Genomic DNA, 15,588 nt, shown 5'->3' with positions numbered 1-15,588 from the left:
ACTTGAACGGTACGTCGTTTCGTAACAGTTGGTTCAACGGGTAAATGGTCGTGCTCAAATGCGGAAAGAACCGACCGTAATAGTTCACTAACCCAACAAACGATCGCACTTGTTCTTTATTCTGCGGCACAGGCATGTTCTGCACAGCATCTATTTTCTTTTGCACTTTGTGGATTCCCTGTCGATCAACAATGTACCCGCAATACTCAATCTCTTCCGCAAAAAACTGACACTTATCAAGGTTGATGCGCATGCCGTATTCACTTAACCGTTTCAGTACTTCGGCAAGCCGCTGTAGGTGCACCTCATCGTTCGGTCCGGTAACACGAATGTCATCGAAAAACACAGTTACACCCGGTATGCCGATCAGAATTTCCTCCATTAACCGCTGCCAAATGGCTGGTGCTGAACTTACCCCATACATGAGCCTTGTTGGCTTGTACAAGCCAAGGTGGGTGTTTAATGTGAGAATTTCTTGTTGTTCTGGCTCTACCTCCAATTGTAGGTATGCTTGTGACAAATCAATTTTTGTGAATTTGTCTCCACCGGCGACGTTCGCGAACAGCTCTTCCACGGTTGGCAAAGGGTGTTCATCCACAATCAACTTAGGGTTTACTGTGATTTTGTAGTCCCCGCATAGACGCACTTTGTTATTAAGCTTCATTACCGGAACTACTGGTGTTGCCCAGGCACTATGATTAACTTTAACAAGCACTCCGTCCTCAACCATCTTTTCTATTTCTTCTTCGACAGCCCTTTTCATCGCGAAGGGTACTGGTCTTGCTTTCAAGTACGCTGGTTGCGCGTCCGGTTTCAGACGCAGTTTAGCTTTTAACCCTTTGACCTTTCCCACTGTACTGTCACAGACACTACTGTAACGCGAGATTAATTCCTTCACTGCTTCAGAGGTACTTTTTGCTGGAATGGTTTCGACTACGTTGTGCACTTCGTCGTAGAATTGTTGCAAATCAATTCGCAACGCTTTCATCCAACTTCGTCCTACGAGTGGATGCTTTCGGTTTTCCGCAACGTACAACATCAAACGGTAGGTATTGCCGGTATGCTTCACCATCACGGGGCACATTCCAAGTAGTTGAATAGCATTTCCACTGTAACTCACCAGCGACAAATCAGCCGGACGAAGTTTTAACGAGGGAAACAACTTCTCTTTATCACTAGCACTGATAACGCTAACCGGTGCACCACTGTCAATTTCAAATTTCACGGCAGCATTGTTAACAAACAGCTCGATCCAAAATTTGTTAACCCGTGTTAAAGCGACAGCATTGTCATAAAGACCACAAATTTCGTCCGTGAGCAATTCACCTTTCTCTGTGTTTTCTTCGATCCATTCATTTTCTTCCAATTGATGAGTATCACTTTTTCCTTGCGCTTGGCTCTTCTTCTGACACACTTTCTGAATGTGGCCAACTAAGTGGCAAAAATTGCATACTGTTTTCAAGTGTATACATTTGTTCGCAAAGTGCGCTACACTGCCACACCGATAGCAAGCACCTTTCTTCGCATCGCTGGATGCTGCACCCGAACTCTTTGGCTTAGGCCCTCTCGTAACCGGATGCTCCACTAGATTTAGCTCAGCTTTCACGCGGGACTGGATTTCTTGCCCACCCTTCAACGACAACTCCATTGAAACGGCAAGGTCGCGAGCTCTCTCTAACGTCAATCCATGAACCTCCAGTAGCCTCGCCTGGATAGCCCGGTCGCGGAGACCAAACACAAATTGATTCCGGAGAGCAGTAGGTAAATAATCCCCAAAATTGCATGTGATTGCCAACTTCCGGAGCGCGATGAGATAGTCATCAATAGACTCATCCATACGTTCATCTCCTTGTTTACGACACTTGAAACGAAAATTTTCAAGAATTTCCAATGGGCGAGGGTTGAAATGATTCTCGAGCAGCAGCACAATCTCATCATACGATTTTGCTTGGGGTTTCACCGGGGCTAACCTGTCAGAGACTGTGTCGTACGTCTCACCCCCCATATAATGGAGTAGCATCGGACGCTTTGCGTGGTCTGGTACATTGAACAGCTGGAAGGCTCCTTCTAGACGTTCTACCCAGCGGGACCATTTCATTTTGTGTCGGTCGAACGGTTCAATAGTGAACGTAGATTGCATGGCCATAGGCGCAAGCATAGCAGCAAACGGCGGCGCATTGGCAGCAAACGGCGGCGCATTAGCAGCATACGGCGGCGCATTAGCAGCAGGCAGCACGGGGAGGATTACGCCACCACCAACTGGAATCGCATTTTCTGCTGGATTCCGCAAATGTCCATCGCCAGCAGGTACATTGCCTTCGCGAGACATCCTCGTCGTCAATAACTGTTGTGACCGAGGTTATTTTCGTACCGGAGAAACGAATAAAAAGCACCGAATACCGAACTATACTATTCCGCGTGTTTATTTCTGTATCTCATTGTTACAACTGACAAGTACCGTGACACGGTAAGAATAACTCAACAAAAACAATTCAATTACACTGAGAGAAAACGTAACGCTATAACAATACTCTTTGTCATCAACAGAGTTTGTTACTGACAAACGCATCTAGCGACAAACCTTTATCCGAACCCGAGGACAATATGACAAGAATCATTTACCTTGCATGCTCTTATATTTCCGAGAATACGGTGCTAATTTTGTGATAATTGTTCGATTCTAGAATATTTTCATAAAAGCTAAAACTATGATAGCATTAAACCGAAATTTGCTCTAGAAATAATGCAAACTAATGGGTTTAAAAGTTAGCAACAAGATTGCCTTCTTTTTTGTTGATGACAAAATTTTTCGGATCTTTGTCATTATTATCTCCGACAAAAACAAAGCTTTGTCGTTGGTTCGCTTTTGTCGCTTGTTTCGCACGCGCATTCCAGAAAAATTGATTCCCTGCCTACCAGCAATATCGGGAGAAATTCCGAAAAAAAACTCCAGATTTCCCCCGGCAACGTTAGGGATTACAACGCAGGGGCAAAGGAAAGGTCGCAGACCCGGATAACATTGGCTATCCGGTACTGAAGCGTTTACCATCCAGCGAAAGGATAGTCCTACTTAAGAATATAAATAAGTAGGAGAAGCCTGACAAGCTCCCCAAATAATGGAAAGCCAGTTCAAACAAGGTTTATTGCCTAATTTCCGGGTATTGACCACCCGGATTGGAAATGAATTCTTCTTCTTCTTATTGGCATTACATCCCCACACTGGGACAGAGCACCCCCATGAAACGGCTGTCATCCACGAACAACTCGCCTGAAGCCGAAAACATGGTGCTGCAACATGGTGCTGGATGTAAACATTGCCGGTTAAGCAATAAACACACGAAGTCAGTATGTCGAAGTCGGATGCGTAAGCGGCATGTGTTGTATTGTTAAATTATATTCAACGAGATGTATTGCATTGTTGCGTGATTCTCGACGTGATTATTTGGCGCTTTGATGTTGCATGAAGAAGAAGAAGCAGAGAGATGATATTTAAAAAATTTCGCACGGGAAAACATACGAAGATATCTCTGAAATTTTAGAGGCAATCTAATTAAAAACGGTAAACAATACGGGTTGGACTTTTCTCATACTGTGTATTAAGTATGATATCACAGAGTAAAAATTGAAATTGAAATATTGTGTTTATTGTGCAGTAGAAAACAAGTCTAACCCCGTACTGCTTACCGTTTTCAATTAAATTGCTTCTAGAATTTTAAAGAAGAGTTTCAAAAATTTCTTCGTATGTTTTCCCGTGCGAATATTTTTGATTATCATCTTTCTGTTTCTTCTTCTTTATGCAACATCAAAGCGCCAATCGCAAATTCTCTCGCGGCAGTATGAACGGAGCTTAAAATAGGAAAGGCAACACTAGCGCCACCCAATCGGTAGACGGCTTCAAGAACTACATCTCATTTCAGGAGGGTGTTTATTATTCGATGTTTTTGGGGAAATACGTCTCCTGGAAAATTTACTCAATGTAACATGTGCCACTTTCGCTGGCACCGGTTGATATAATGAAAGGATATATAGATTTGGAGATTAGCTCTAAGTAAAGTACAGTGCGTGGGTTCCAGAGAAGATGGTTCCCGAAGTGTCAATACTCGGAAACCTCTACCAGCGACTCTACGCGTTTGGCGCTTCGGCGAAAAATGACTGGCACGGGACCTACCCAATACAAGAAAAGAGTTTTTATGCCTCCTAGGAGTGGCTATACTGCCGCTAACCGTAAGTCGAGCACATCTGTATATGGGCCTCGATATACAGATGTGCTCGACTTGCGGTTAGCGGCAGTATAGTGGCAGATCAAATTAAGGAGAAAGGAGCGATGCTTGTCTTCAAGACTGAAGGTTTGGTCACATCAATTTCGTTTCATTGTGTTGAAGCGAAGGATTCAGGTCTTTCGTTTAATTCAAGCATTACCTGAATTTCTCTTGCAGTTCTCTAAGCATAATTTATTTATTTCATTCTGCATTCTGCTTGTGTATATTGAGAGGTAGTTTTTATCAGTGAATTTGCAAACAAGGCAAAACTTGTTTTACAAAAATGGATGAGGAAAAACAGGTTCGTAAAAAATGACCCTGTTCCAAAAACATCAGAATTGGTTTTAGGCATTTCTCATTGCACTGCGAGAGCTTAGAAGCATCGCATTGTAGAATTGCCTGATGTGAGCGTCAATGTCCATGTTGTGATGCGATATATTCACCGTATAAGGTTACAAAATCCACGCATATTTTTTTTTCATATTATTTGTCCATATTTCATTTATCGATGGCATAGAAATTTTACATATCACGATGATAAAAATCACATCATCCTACTCATTTTATTAGCTCTCAATCCCAATCCATGCCAAATCATCTGCAAATATTTTTAGTTGGCATAAATTGTTAAACCAAATTTCAAAGCAAGCTGTTCGTACACAATTTTATGATCTATTTTCTGGCTATTTTTTTGGCTGAGTCAACTAAAAAAGAACTAAGCATCCAGACATGAAAAGTCGAACCTTTCTCCAACTAAATTATTCTTCCTCTAAATTTTGCGACTCAATTATGCAATCCATTTGATTCTTAGAATGATTCACCTTGTCCTATCACTTTGACGATTTATTCGACCTCCAGTTAATACAGGTTTTTCTCTTGGAACTCCTGCTTGCAATCCAGTTGATAGTTTTGATGTTTCGATTCGACTGGTATTGCTTATAATAACCATTATACACTAGTTGTAATATTCATTATACTATTTCGCACATTTTTATTTTGATTCTTATAAGAGCTAATTATTTTTTTTATTCTTATCATGGGAACATTGTTATGGCAATACACGCATAGAGAAACTCCATATAAAATAAGTTTTAATTTACAGCAACGAGACGAGCCAGCCTAGGGCAAAGAAAAAAAATTACAGCTTTCGAATGATAAGAAAATGAAATACAGTAATATCCCGATTTTATCACCCCCCTGGTGAATTTTGGGGTGATAAAACAGGGTATGTGACAAAATTGGAGAAAAATTATTTCCAATTTTTTAATTCATTCCACAACTATGAATAATTTTTTGCCTTGGAAAGGCCAAATGCGTGAACGGTACCCGTTATTTCTTGTCGAAATTGCTTACAGAATATTTTCCAGGCACTCAGAAGACGTTCGTAATAAACTACAGGCGGTGAAAGTTATTTCATGAAAATCAATGTTGTTTGTGGTATTATTCACGAAAATAAAAAGAATGCCAACATTTTTTGGGGTGACAAAATCGGGCCGAAAACGTGATAAAATCGGATCGAAAACGTGATAAAATCGGGGGTAGACAAAATCGGGGAGTAACAAAATCAGGTCGACACTGTATATCAAACAGGAATGATTTTCATTATTTGATTAGAGCTTGTCTCATTTGATAATAGCTAACTGCAGGGACTGATTTCCAAAATATGTTGTGCAAAGGACTTGTAGAGCGGTGATTTTATTCAAGATTGTCTGATGATGTTGATTTTTGGAATCAAATACGCGTAAAATAGCTTTTTTTTTTTAATTTTGAATAAAATTATTCCGTGTTGAATCGATATAACGCTTTCCTACCTGAGTTAGTCACCTCTAACATTTTTTTAAATTTTAGTCGTCTGTTCTATTTTCGTAAATAATATTGTATGCAATTGACGACATTTCCACCATCAGTTGTTTGTTCAACATCGTTTATGAGTGACTGGAAAGGATTTCAAGTCTTTACCATGAGAAATAACGTGTACTGTTAACGCATTATGTATCGCCAAGGCTTTATATTTGTGGAATATATTTCAAAATTATAAAGATTTTGTTACATTACCTGTTTTATCACCCCAAAATTCAGCAGGGGCTGATAAAATTGGGATATTAACAATGGATCACCACACTAGAGTGATTCGAATATAGTGCATTCAATGTTTTGGGACTAAACACGATTGTTGTGTTATAAACACTCATGTTATTATGTATGACACTGCATTCCGTCTTTTTACTTCATCTTTTCAGAAATAAAGAAAACTATTAAATCTTACCAGACAACTATTGGTTTTCCATTAGAAGACAGCAAAAATTAAAAATTACCTGGAGTTGAAGAAGGGATCTCACTCTTCCAGGACATTAAGACGAATTAGAACTTGGTGAGAGAATTCCATTTATATATTTATCAATTTATATTGAAACTATATAAATACAAACAACAACAAAAAGCAATAGGGCACCCGATAGAAGCGATTTGGATAGGAAGAATGGAATTGTCGAAAACATTTCGTGGATAAAGGGCGGGCTCTTCTCCCCATCTATTGGGTCAATCTGGGAAACGAGGGCTTAATATTGTGATTGTATTATTGATTGTACGAACTTTTTTCTGGATGGAGATTCTTTACTTCTCCCGTGGATTTCGCATAAGTGGATCTGCTTATGGAACCATCCCACCCATTTTGGCTCATCATACAGGAGTTTGATGAAATGCATTCAATAATATAAACAGGATCAAATCGTTTGTCAGATATGACCAGTGCTATCGGCAGGTGCATTGCTACAATAGATGGTAGTATCATCATCATCATCATCATCAAAATGCACCTTTTCGCGTAAATCTGTATCCTGGACCATAGCGGACTGGCAACTGGCGGCCCAATAATGAGCGACCTGGAACAATGTAATGTATTGTTCCAGGTCGCTCATTATTTGGTTTTATACCGGACAACACGTGTACGACTATCATAGGTATATAGGGAACAGGTGGTAAAATGAACACGTAAGGGACTTGCGTTGAATTCAATCATAAAACGAGGATTATTTGCTAGTTTTACCACTTGAGTACAAAAATTTAACTCATATTCTTATTGCACTGAACAATTGTTTCGCTAATAAACATTGTTTTATATAGTCTTTTTCGAATTAAAAAGCATCGAAATTTCGTATGTGCAAAAAATAGTGCGGGTGAAATGAACACCGCCTGGACCCTGTAGCATAATCAGACTAATAATATTAGCTACAAGTTACAAGTTGCAAGTCAAAAAGTTACAAGTACTTGTAATTTGTGTTGCATAAAAGTGATTCGCCAACTAATAATATTAGTACTTGTATTATTAGTAAGGTTGAATTGACAAGTCTGTCAGGTTCATTTACCTGTCAAAATTCATCCGAAAGTTCACTGTCAATGCAGCGATAAATGATTTGATTATGTTTTTCTGCAAGTTTGTGCATAGAATACTGCGATTTCAATTTACGTGTTTTGCGGGACTTGTTTCTAGTTCAATAAATAAAATTGTTGAAATTATTATGAAATTTATGCGATTTCTTGAAAGATAAATCATTTCAAAATTTAAGTTCAAAATACTTACTGATAATATCACATCAAATTTGATTAAAAATTTAAGTAGTTTTTCCTTTCTTTTCCATGATTGTTGTATTTTTCGTCGAGGTTGGGCCAAAGTACGGTTTTAAGCGAAAACAACCCACTTTTGAGTAGTTAGCGCCCCACCATTTGAATGCTTGATGTCAGCACTTAAAGTATTTCTGCTTTCTCCAGAGTTATTTGAAAAAAAAAATCATTAGTCTCAGTTTTGTATTGGAACGAGAAATTTATTCTATGTGCATAGTATTTCACTGCATGGTAGTTTGAAGCACTTTGAATAATAGTTTCTTTCTCTGTTAAGTCGTTAAAACAATAAAACGATGTATATTTACTTTGCACAGCTGAAATAATAAAGTAAAAGCTACTTGTAAATTAAATTACAGCACCATTCATACTTGTAAAAGAAACTACAAGCCAACGCTAATAATTTGTACTTGTATTTTCTTTATGCAACAGTTACTTGTAAATTCTGCTAATATTATTAATGCGTTTTACTTGTAATATTAGACTTGTAAATTGATACTTGCAGATTTCTTATGCAACGGAAAAATACAAGTTACAAGCTACTTTACTAATATTATTAGTAAAATTTCGATTATGCTACAGGCCACTGGTGGTAAAATGAACATCGATTCTTAAACCCTTTTGGAACATTTAATTTTCTTTTTTTAACTTTAGCACTGTATATATAACTAGTTAAGATTACGAGAGTCTTTTGAAAAATATGGTATAGCTTTTGAAAAGCTCTTAATTATCAATATGATAAAAAGAAGAAAAAAGTTTTTAAATATCAGTTATTTTTAAATTAAATTTACATATTCAAAGTTTTATCTTGGTTATTTGATATGGATTGTTTCTTAAACCTCTGCTTCACAATTGCACAAATTTTATCATAAATTTGTGAAAGTTTGATACAAGTTTTCATTTTACCCCCATACATGCCTTTTGATAAATAACTCTTCCTCTAACTATGCAAAACAATAATTTTATTATTTACCCCTGCAACATCTTTGTCGCCGCTGTACTAAGAACAGGTTTGAATCAATGTTATTATGAATTTATTAAGAATTAAAGCTTGCGGAAAAATGGTTGAAATTTACATAAGGGGTCGTACACTTATTACGTAAGCAATTTTTCTGGGTTTTTCGACCACCATGTAAGATTTTTTTCATACAAACTATTTTTTATTTATATGGTGCGTAAGATAACGACAGACCCCCCCTCCCTCCTTAAGTGCTGACGTAATATGTGTACGGCCCCTAAGACCCTATTTTTACAGCCTCGTTTGATATTTTGGATAGTAATAGCTATTCGTTTGGTCTCAAAACCAAAATATTAGCTCAGGTACCTTTTTTTATTCCGAGGAAAACGTGTGCATGATTAACATACGCCTAAATAGTGTTTTAATATAAATATAGCCTACTGTTCATTTTAACACCTCTTCCCCTAATGCCGCTAACTGCAAGTCGAGCACATCTGTAAATGGGCGTCCATAAACAGATGTGCTCGACTTGCGGTTAGCGGCAGTATAGGTGGCAACTAAAGTCACTATTTCGAGCGGCATTGACTCTGCATTCGATTTTCTGAACTTTTTTGCAACGATATTTGGAGTATTTATAAGGTCTTACGTGTCCCTTTGGCGCATTTAATTTCGAAGCAATCTTTGTCGTCCCATAAATAAAATCCTGCCGCAGCCTTGTTCACCTCCTCAACGTTGTTCTGATAGCTCACTTTCATTCAAATCCAAATGATCACATACCAATAAAGATTTCACCCGATGCGATGATTGCATTCTTTGGAGGAAGTTTAAGCATTGATGTTAAAAATCACCTAAGCTGTACATCGGTAGTAAACTGTGAAAATCTAAAACAAGTCATTACTTAAATTTTCAAAGTAGAAGAACTATTGTTAGCAGTAGAACTATCTATCTATCGAAATGTTTGAATTTTAATTTCAAATAGTTTTAAATGTCTTCAGTAAATGAAATGCCAAATGAACAGATACTCAAGTGTCTGACATACCAGGATACTGCATAAAACAATGTACCTAAGGTTAAATGAGAGAGCAATTCCATACAGGACATATTCAGTAAAACTGCTAGTAGGATGCAAAACTGAATCAATTTGGTTTTGTCAGGAAGCTATGAAAAAACATGCTTTATACAACATTTTATCGATACCTTCTTTTTAACACAAACCCACAGAGGAAAGGATACTTGCGTCACCGGGTCGGTGCGGCGTGTCTAATTGCACACCAACAGAAAGCAATTGTTGGCCATTGATGAGTATGTAAAAAGGACATGGGAGGAGCCGGGGGTGTCACAGGTGCGGGTACTTAAATTAGCATTCATTCGAATGGAAGTTATTGATAAAACAACCCGGTCCGGTCTTGCGAACTGTAAGCCGGCGATTCAGTTCGACCGAAGACTCTGAAATTCAGTCCGATTATGGGCGTGAAATTAATTACATTCTTACCTCTCTCACTTTCCGAATCGAAAAAAGGTTCAGTTCGGTTCGCGGTAGTGATGAATAAACAGCCCGGCAGCAATAATCGCGGAAGTAATTGCTTTAATTATTGTGTCTTGAATCGCGCGCCATTCGTCACGGCTACACGCGATTGGGAAACTTGCAGGTGAAAAACACTCCACTTCCGCTAAATCACGCGTAGGGATATTCGCCCAGTTCGGATTCTAAAACCCCGTTGTGGATAGGACGGTGGAAAGGACGCAGGATTATGGATTGGTTCGAGGTGAGTGCGGTGTTTTGCTCGTGATTATCTGCTTCCCCACCCCGGAAATTGGCTTTTAGTGAGTGCTTCTATGGAACGCACAAGAAAGGGCAGCCACCACTAATTCTTGAGTGATTTCAGACGGACACGCAATACTGTTTAGAGGATATGACGTGCTCTTAATAGCCATTTTGCTTCGATAAATTATAAAAATAGAAGTAAAACTTGGCACATTCGAGCAGGAAGGTCATGAGCAAGGTTTAGCTTCATCGAATATTGTGATGTGTTCAACCTCAGCACAATTCAGAAGAAAGGCAAATAATTATTTTTCAAGTTTGATTTCTTTATTGGTAATTTAACAAATAACAGTTATTAGGGATACCCCAAATAACTGTTAATAAGGAAACACCTCATGAAATATGTATAACAGGTGGCTTCGGTACAACTCCGAAGTTGCGATCGCAACTTTTTTGGTTCTTACTGTGACCAAGTGCTATGATCAAATTCTGCCAGCAAAAAAATCACTAAGTAAAAGAAAGCATGCATGACTGTCGTAATCTGTAAAAATTACATATATACGAAAAATGTTTACATACAAGTTTTCTAGTTTTCTATTAAACCTTTTTTGGAAAATTACGATTACGTAAATTTTATCAGATTACGGTAGATGAGGTCAGCGAAATATATCGATACAACAAAATTGTAAAACTGATTTTTTGACAAGAGAAAGCTATGCTATAAATAAAATGTTAAAAGCATAAATCCACATGAATATTCATTCCAAAATTTGCTTCACCATATATGATAAAACTATGCGTGCACCATGTTTTGTTTTGTTCGACAATCCATACGAAAGTTGCGCGAATGGCGAGTGTATTTTCGTCTGAGTACAGTGAACATAAGAATTAACGTGCGCTAGGGGGGGAGATGTGGGGAGAACGGTCCAAAATGCACCCCTTAAGCTTTTTCGATGTTTTCGCCCATATAAACAAAAATACCCAACCATTTCAACGTACAGGTGCAAAATTTACAAACCCAGCTACATTTCACAATGATCTCCTATTCAAAACAATAAGGTTTTCATGACTTTCTAACGCATTTAAAAAATGTTTCAAAAATAGGCCTGGGGCAAAACGCCCGAATGGTGGTCTAAAATGACTCAATTGCATGTAAAATGATGGTGAACGCATGGTTGTTTGTTTTTTCTTAATGGATTGAACTACAATCTTACGGATGTGGTGGAAGAATAGCAAATCGTTAAATTTGAGTGAATATGAAGGGATTTTGCTAAATTTTTCCAATGGAGCTCAATGATGGATAACTAATTATGAATTGTAATGGTAATATTCGTTCATAAATATACTACAACAGATTATATGAGTGATTTTATGAGTGAGGCCATTTTGCCCCAGGGGTGCATTTTGAACCGTTCTCCCCTACGATCTCAGGCATTAGGTATCAGAAAGTTGACTCATGCGGGGCGTTCCCTTCAATTGGGAGATTTGTGCCTCGCCCCTTCAATACCTTTCTCGTCATTCCTACCTAAATTTTACAAGAAACTTAGACATTGTTACGTCCTAATTGAACATCATTGGAGCATACAACGAAAAGAATTGTGAATGCAATAGACCGATTCAGAAGAATCTCTTTTCACGTTGTGATTCAAATCAGATTCAATAAACTAAAAACAAAGAATCAGTAGAAGCTGCTTATCGAGGTTTCTTCGAATGATTCCGGTTAGCTGTGCCATTAACAGCAAGGTGAATAAAGGTGAATTACGACAGAATTCAAAAATGGCTGCCACAGTGGCCGTGCTTTTCGTTTTGTCTGATGTTTGCTTTTAGAGTTGTGTGCCCATGAATGCGCTATGTAGCTTTGAAAATGGATACCAACGCGATTCACCTTAACATGCATGTATTCGAAAAATCGAGAGATTTTAATTCAATGAAACCAGAGCCAAAGATTATCGATATTACTCGGGGAACGATTAAGTTCAAAGTATCGAATAAGTCCCGAAATCGATTGTATCCAGTTTGGCATAAAGTCGCTTGGCATAATGCCGTTTGGTATAAAGTCGTTTGTCATAATGACTGTTTGGCATAACGGCCGTTTGGCATAAGGTCAATTGGCATAATTGTAGTTTGAACTGTGTGATTAATAAGTAAGATTTTTCGAACCATTCAGCTACGTTGCTTCCATCATATGAGAAATACATGATAATTGGAAGCATGATTGTACGGCGTGGCAAATCTATATATGAAAAAAATAATTTCTGTCTGTCTGACCCTTATAACCTCGGAAACTACTGAACCGATCAGCATGAAAATTTGCATGCGATGGTCAGGGTTGGCCATTTCTCACCCTTCGTCTTGAAATGTGCAGAGATTTTACGAGTATAAAGAGAAGTGTATTGATTCACACGCGAAAACGTTTACACGTGCGTGTGATTAAAGCCGAGAGAAACATGATCCTTAAAGAGTGATAATATTTTCGGTCGCGTGTGTTTCGCTGTTCTGTATAAAAATATATTTTAGTTACAAGATAAAGATTGTCGCTTCGGTTCCCTTTTTTCTGCTGCCCGATACATGTTGTGTACCGAACTGTCAAATCGTATGTATTTTCCTTCATTGGCAATCAGCACCCTATCCTCGCAAGCAAAAGATGTTCCAGACAGCGACGCGACGACAGCGACAATCTTTATCTTGTAACCAAAATATATTTTACGAAAAAGGTATATGTTTAAGCGCTCACAACAAGTTATTTACATGGAAGATTCAGAACACAGCCTAAGTATATGCATTTTGGTAAACATAAAATTGTCATTTTCCTATACTCTTAAGAGTAAATTTACACTTTTGGGCTTGTGTGACGAAGAGTGGGTATAACGCAAGCTCTTTTATACAAAGAGAAAGTGTATTTCTGCATGATACACTCGGATAACAGATCAAGAAAGAGAAGTTTTTACACCTTCTCGTGAATACTCATCAGAACGTCGGGTGTCGACTACCTAAAAAAATCTGGAAAACCAGGAATTATCAGGAAATTGTTGCCACCCTGGAAAAAATCAGGGAATTCTCGGGCCACTCAGGGAAATCCGCAAGAGGGATGATGTACACGGTTAGAAAAAAGTATCTAATGGAAAAAACGCTAATTTAAAAAAATCTGGACGAATTTTTATAGTAATTCCTGCAAGAATTCCTGAAGTACTCCTTCGAGGTATTTATATTTTTTTAGAAATATCAATGTGAATTGGTTCGAAAATTCCTTTCGGAATTCCTTCGTACATCCTTCCAGGTTTAAATGTTGTTTGAAAGTTCCTCCAAAAATGGTCTCAGAAATTCTTCAAGAATTCCTTTTGAAATTTCTCTAGTTAATTTATCTAGAGATAATTTGGAAAATTCTCTTAGCAATTCCATTATAAAATCCTTCTTAAATTTCTTCAGAAATTCATTCGAAATTTTCTTCCGTATTCATCTAGAATTCCCGTATGGAATTCTTTCAACTCTTTCGGGAGTTTTATCGGATATTCCTTTAGAAAAGCGTTCTAAAATTCTTTCAGAAATTTCTTTTTTTCAATTCATTTCAAAATTCCTTTAAAAATTCGTTCGAATATTCATTTAATATTTTCTTGAGAAATTTCTCCTGAAATTCCTGAATTTTAATTTTTAATTTAATCTATATATAAAAACCAATCTATGTATGTATGTTCGCTAACTACTTCTGAACCACTTGGCCTATTTCAACCAAATTTGGTATACACGTTCTCTATCCTCGGGGGAGGTTAACAAAGGGAGTGGGAGGGTTATTTGGAAAAGGAGGAGGGGTTTTGTTTAGAAAACGAACAATTCGGTGTAACGTTCATCTCCCAGGACCGATTTTAGCCAAATTTTGTACACAAATTCACTATAAGGACACAATCATATTGGAGCAATTGTACCGCGCTAATAACACACGAAAGTTCTATGAGAAGTTGAACCGTTCACGTAAGGGCCACGTGCCACAGCCTGATATGTGTAAGGATATAAACGGGAACCTTCTTACGAACGAGCGTGAGGTGATCCAGCAGCACTACGAAGAGCACCTGAATGGCGATGTGGCAGACGAAGATGGCGGTATGGTGATGGACCTGGGGGAACGCGCGCAGGACACAAATCTACCGGCTCCGGATCTCCAGGAAATCCAGGAGGAGATTGGCCGGTTGAAGAACAACAAAGCCCCTGGGGTTGACGAACTACCAGGATAGCTAAACACGGTGGTGAGGCACTGGCTAGAGCGCTGCACTGGGTCATTACCAAGGTTTGGGAGGAGGAAGTTTTGCCGCAGGAGTGGATGGAAGGTGTCGTGTGTCCCATCTACAAAAGGGCGATAAGCTGAATTGTAGCTTGAAGGAATTTCGAAAATATTCCTGAATTTAATTTTGATGTAATTTTAAGGAATTTCCAGAAGAATTTCTGATGAGATTCTCAAAAAAAAATCTTGAAGTTATATTGAAAGGAGTTTCTGGTAGAATTTCCGGAGTAATTACTGGAGAAATTTAAGAAAGTCGAAGTTTTCCCCCGGAATTATTTTTGAAATTCGTTAAAAAAATTATCCGGAATTTCCTAGAATTTCGTTCTAGAATTTTTAAAGGAATTTCTGGAGGAAATTTCAATAAAAAAATAAAAAATGAATTTCCGATTATAGAAATAAAAGAAGAAATAAAATTTTCAAAGGAATTTCTAAAGAAATTACAGGAAGAATTCCTTAAGAAATTACCAAAAGTTTTCCTTAATAATTGTTTGTAGGAATGTGAAATTCCTGAATAATTTTTGTTTTTTTTATAGAACGCCTCAAAGAATTTCTGATTGAATCTCCGAAAGATTTCCTGGATGTATCTGCTGAATAATTCCTTAAGGTGCTTACGAAAAAAACGAAATTTAACGAAAATCCTGGAAAAATAAGGGAATTTTTATTATGAGTCGACACTCTAAACGAACCAACTCTGGCGGAGGTTTTTGGGGCTGGGGAG

At 37.9% G+C, this 15,588-nt stretch overlaps 2 protein-coding genes across 5 annotated transcripts in view; one reads left to right on the top strand and one right to left on the bottom strand.

Moving 5' to 3' along the window:
* The window catches only part of LOC134207829 (centrosomal protein of 162 kDa), a 51,399-nt gene that overhangs the window by 8,379 nt on the left and 27,432 nt on the right, over positions 1-15,588 (top strand). Inside the window, exon 1 of one of the 4 annotated variants that reach the window (XM_062683774.1) lies at positions 10,388-10,601. The exons of the other annotated variants lie outside the window; for them this stretch is intronic. Within the exon in view, the coding sequence (XP_062539758.1) occupies positions 10,587-10,601 (15 nt within the window). The 5' untranslated portion in view covers positions 10,388-10,586. Of the gene's footprint in view, positions 1-10,387; positions 10,602-15,588 lie in introns of those variants that run through there. 4 annotated transcript variants of the gene reach the window in all.
* LOC134207831 (carboxypeptidase B-like) overlaps positions 1-15,588 on the bottom strand; it is a 32,795-nt gene that overhangs the window by 7,475 nt on the left and 9,732 nt on the right. The window lies entirely within an intron of this gene.

The sequence above is a fragment of the Armigeres subalbatus genome, chromosome 1, assembly GCF_024139115.2.
Source record: "Armigeres subalbatus isolate Guangzhou_Male chromosome 1, GZ_Asu_2, whole genome shotgun sequence".
NCBI classification, from domain to species: Eukaryota; Metazoa; Arthropoda; class Insecta; order Diptera; family Culicidae; genus Armigeres; species Armigeres subalbatus.
Note: the sequence above shows the minus strand (reverse complement) of the source record. Positions and strands in the feature narration are given on the sequence as shown.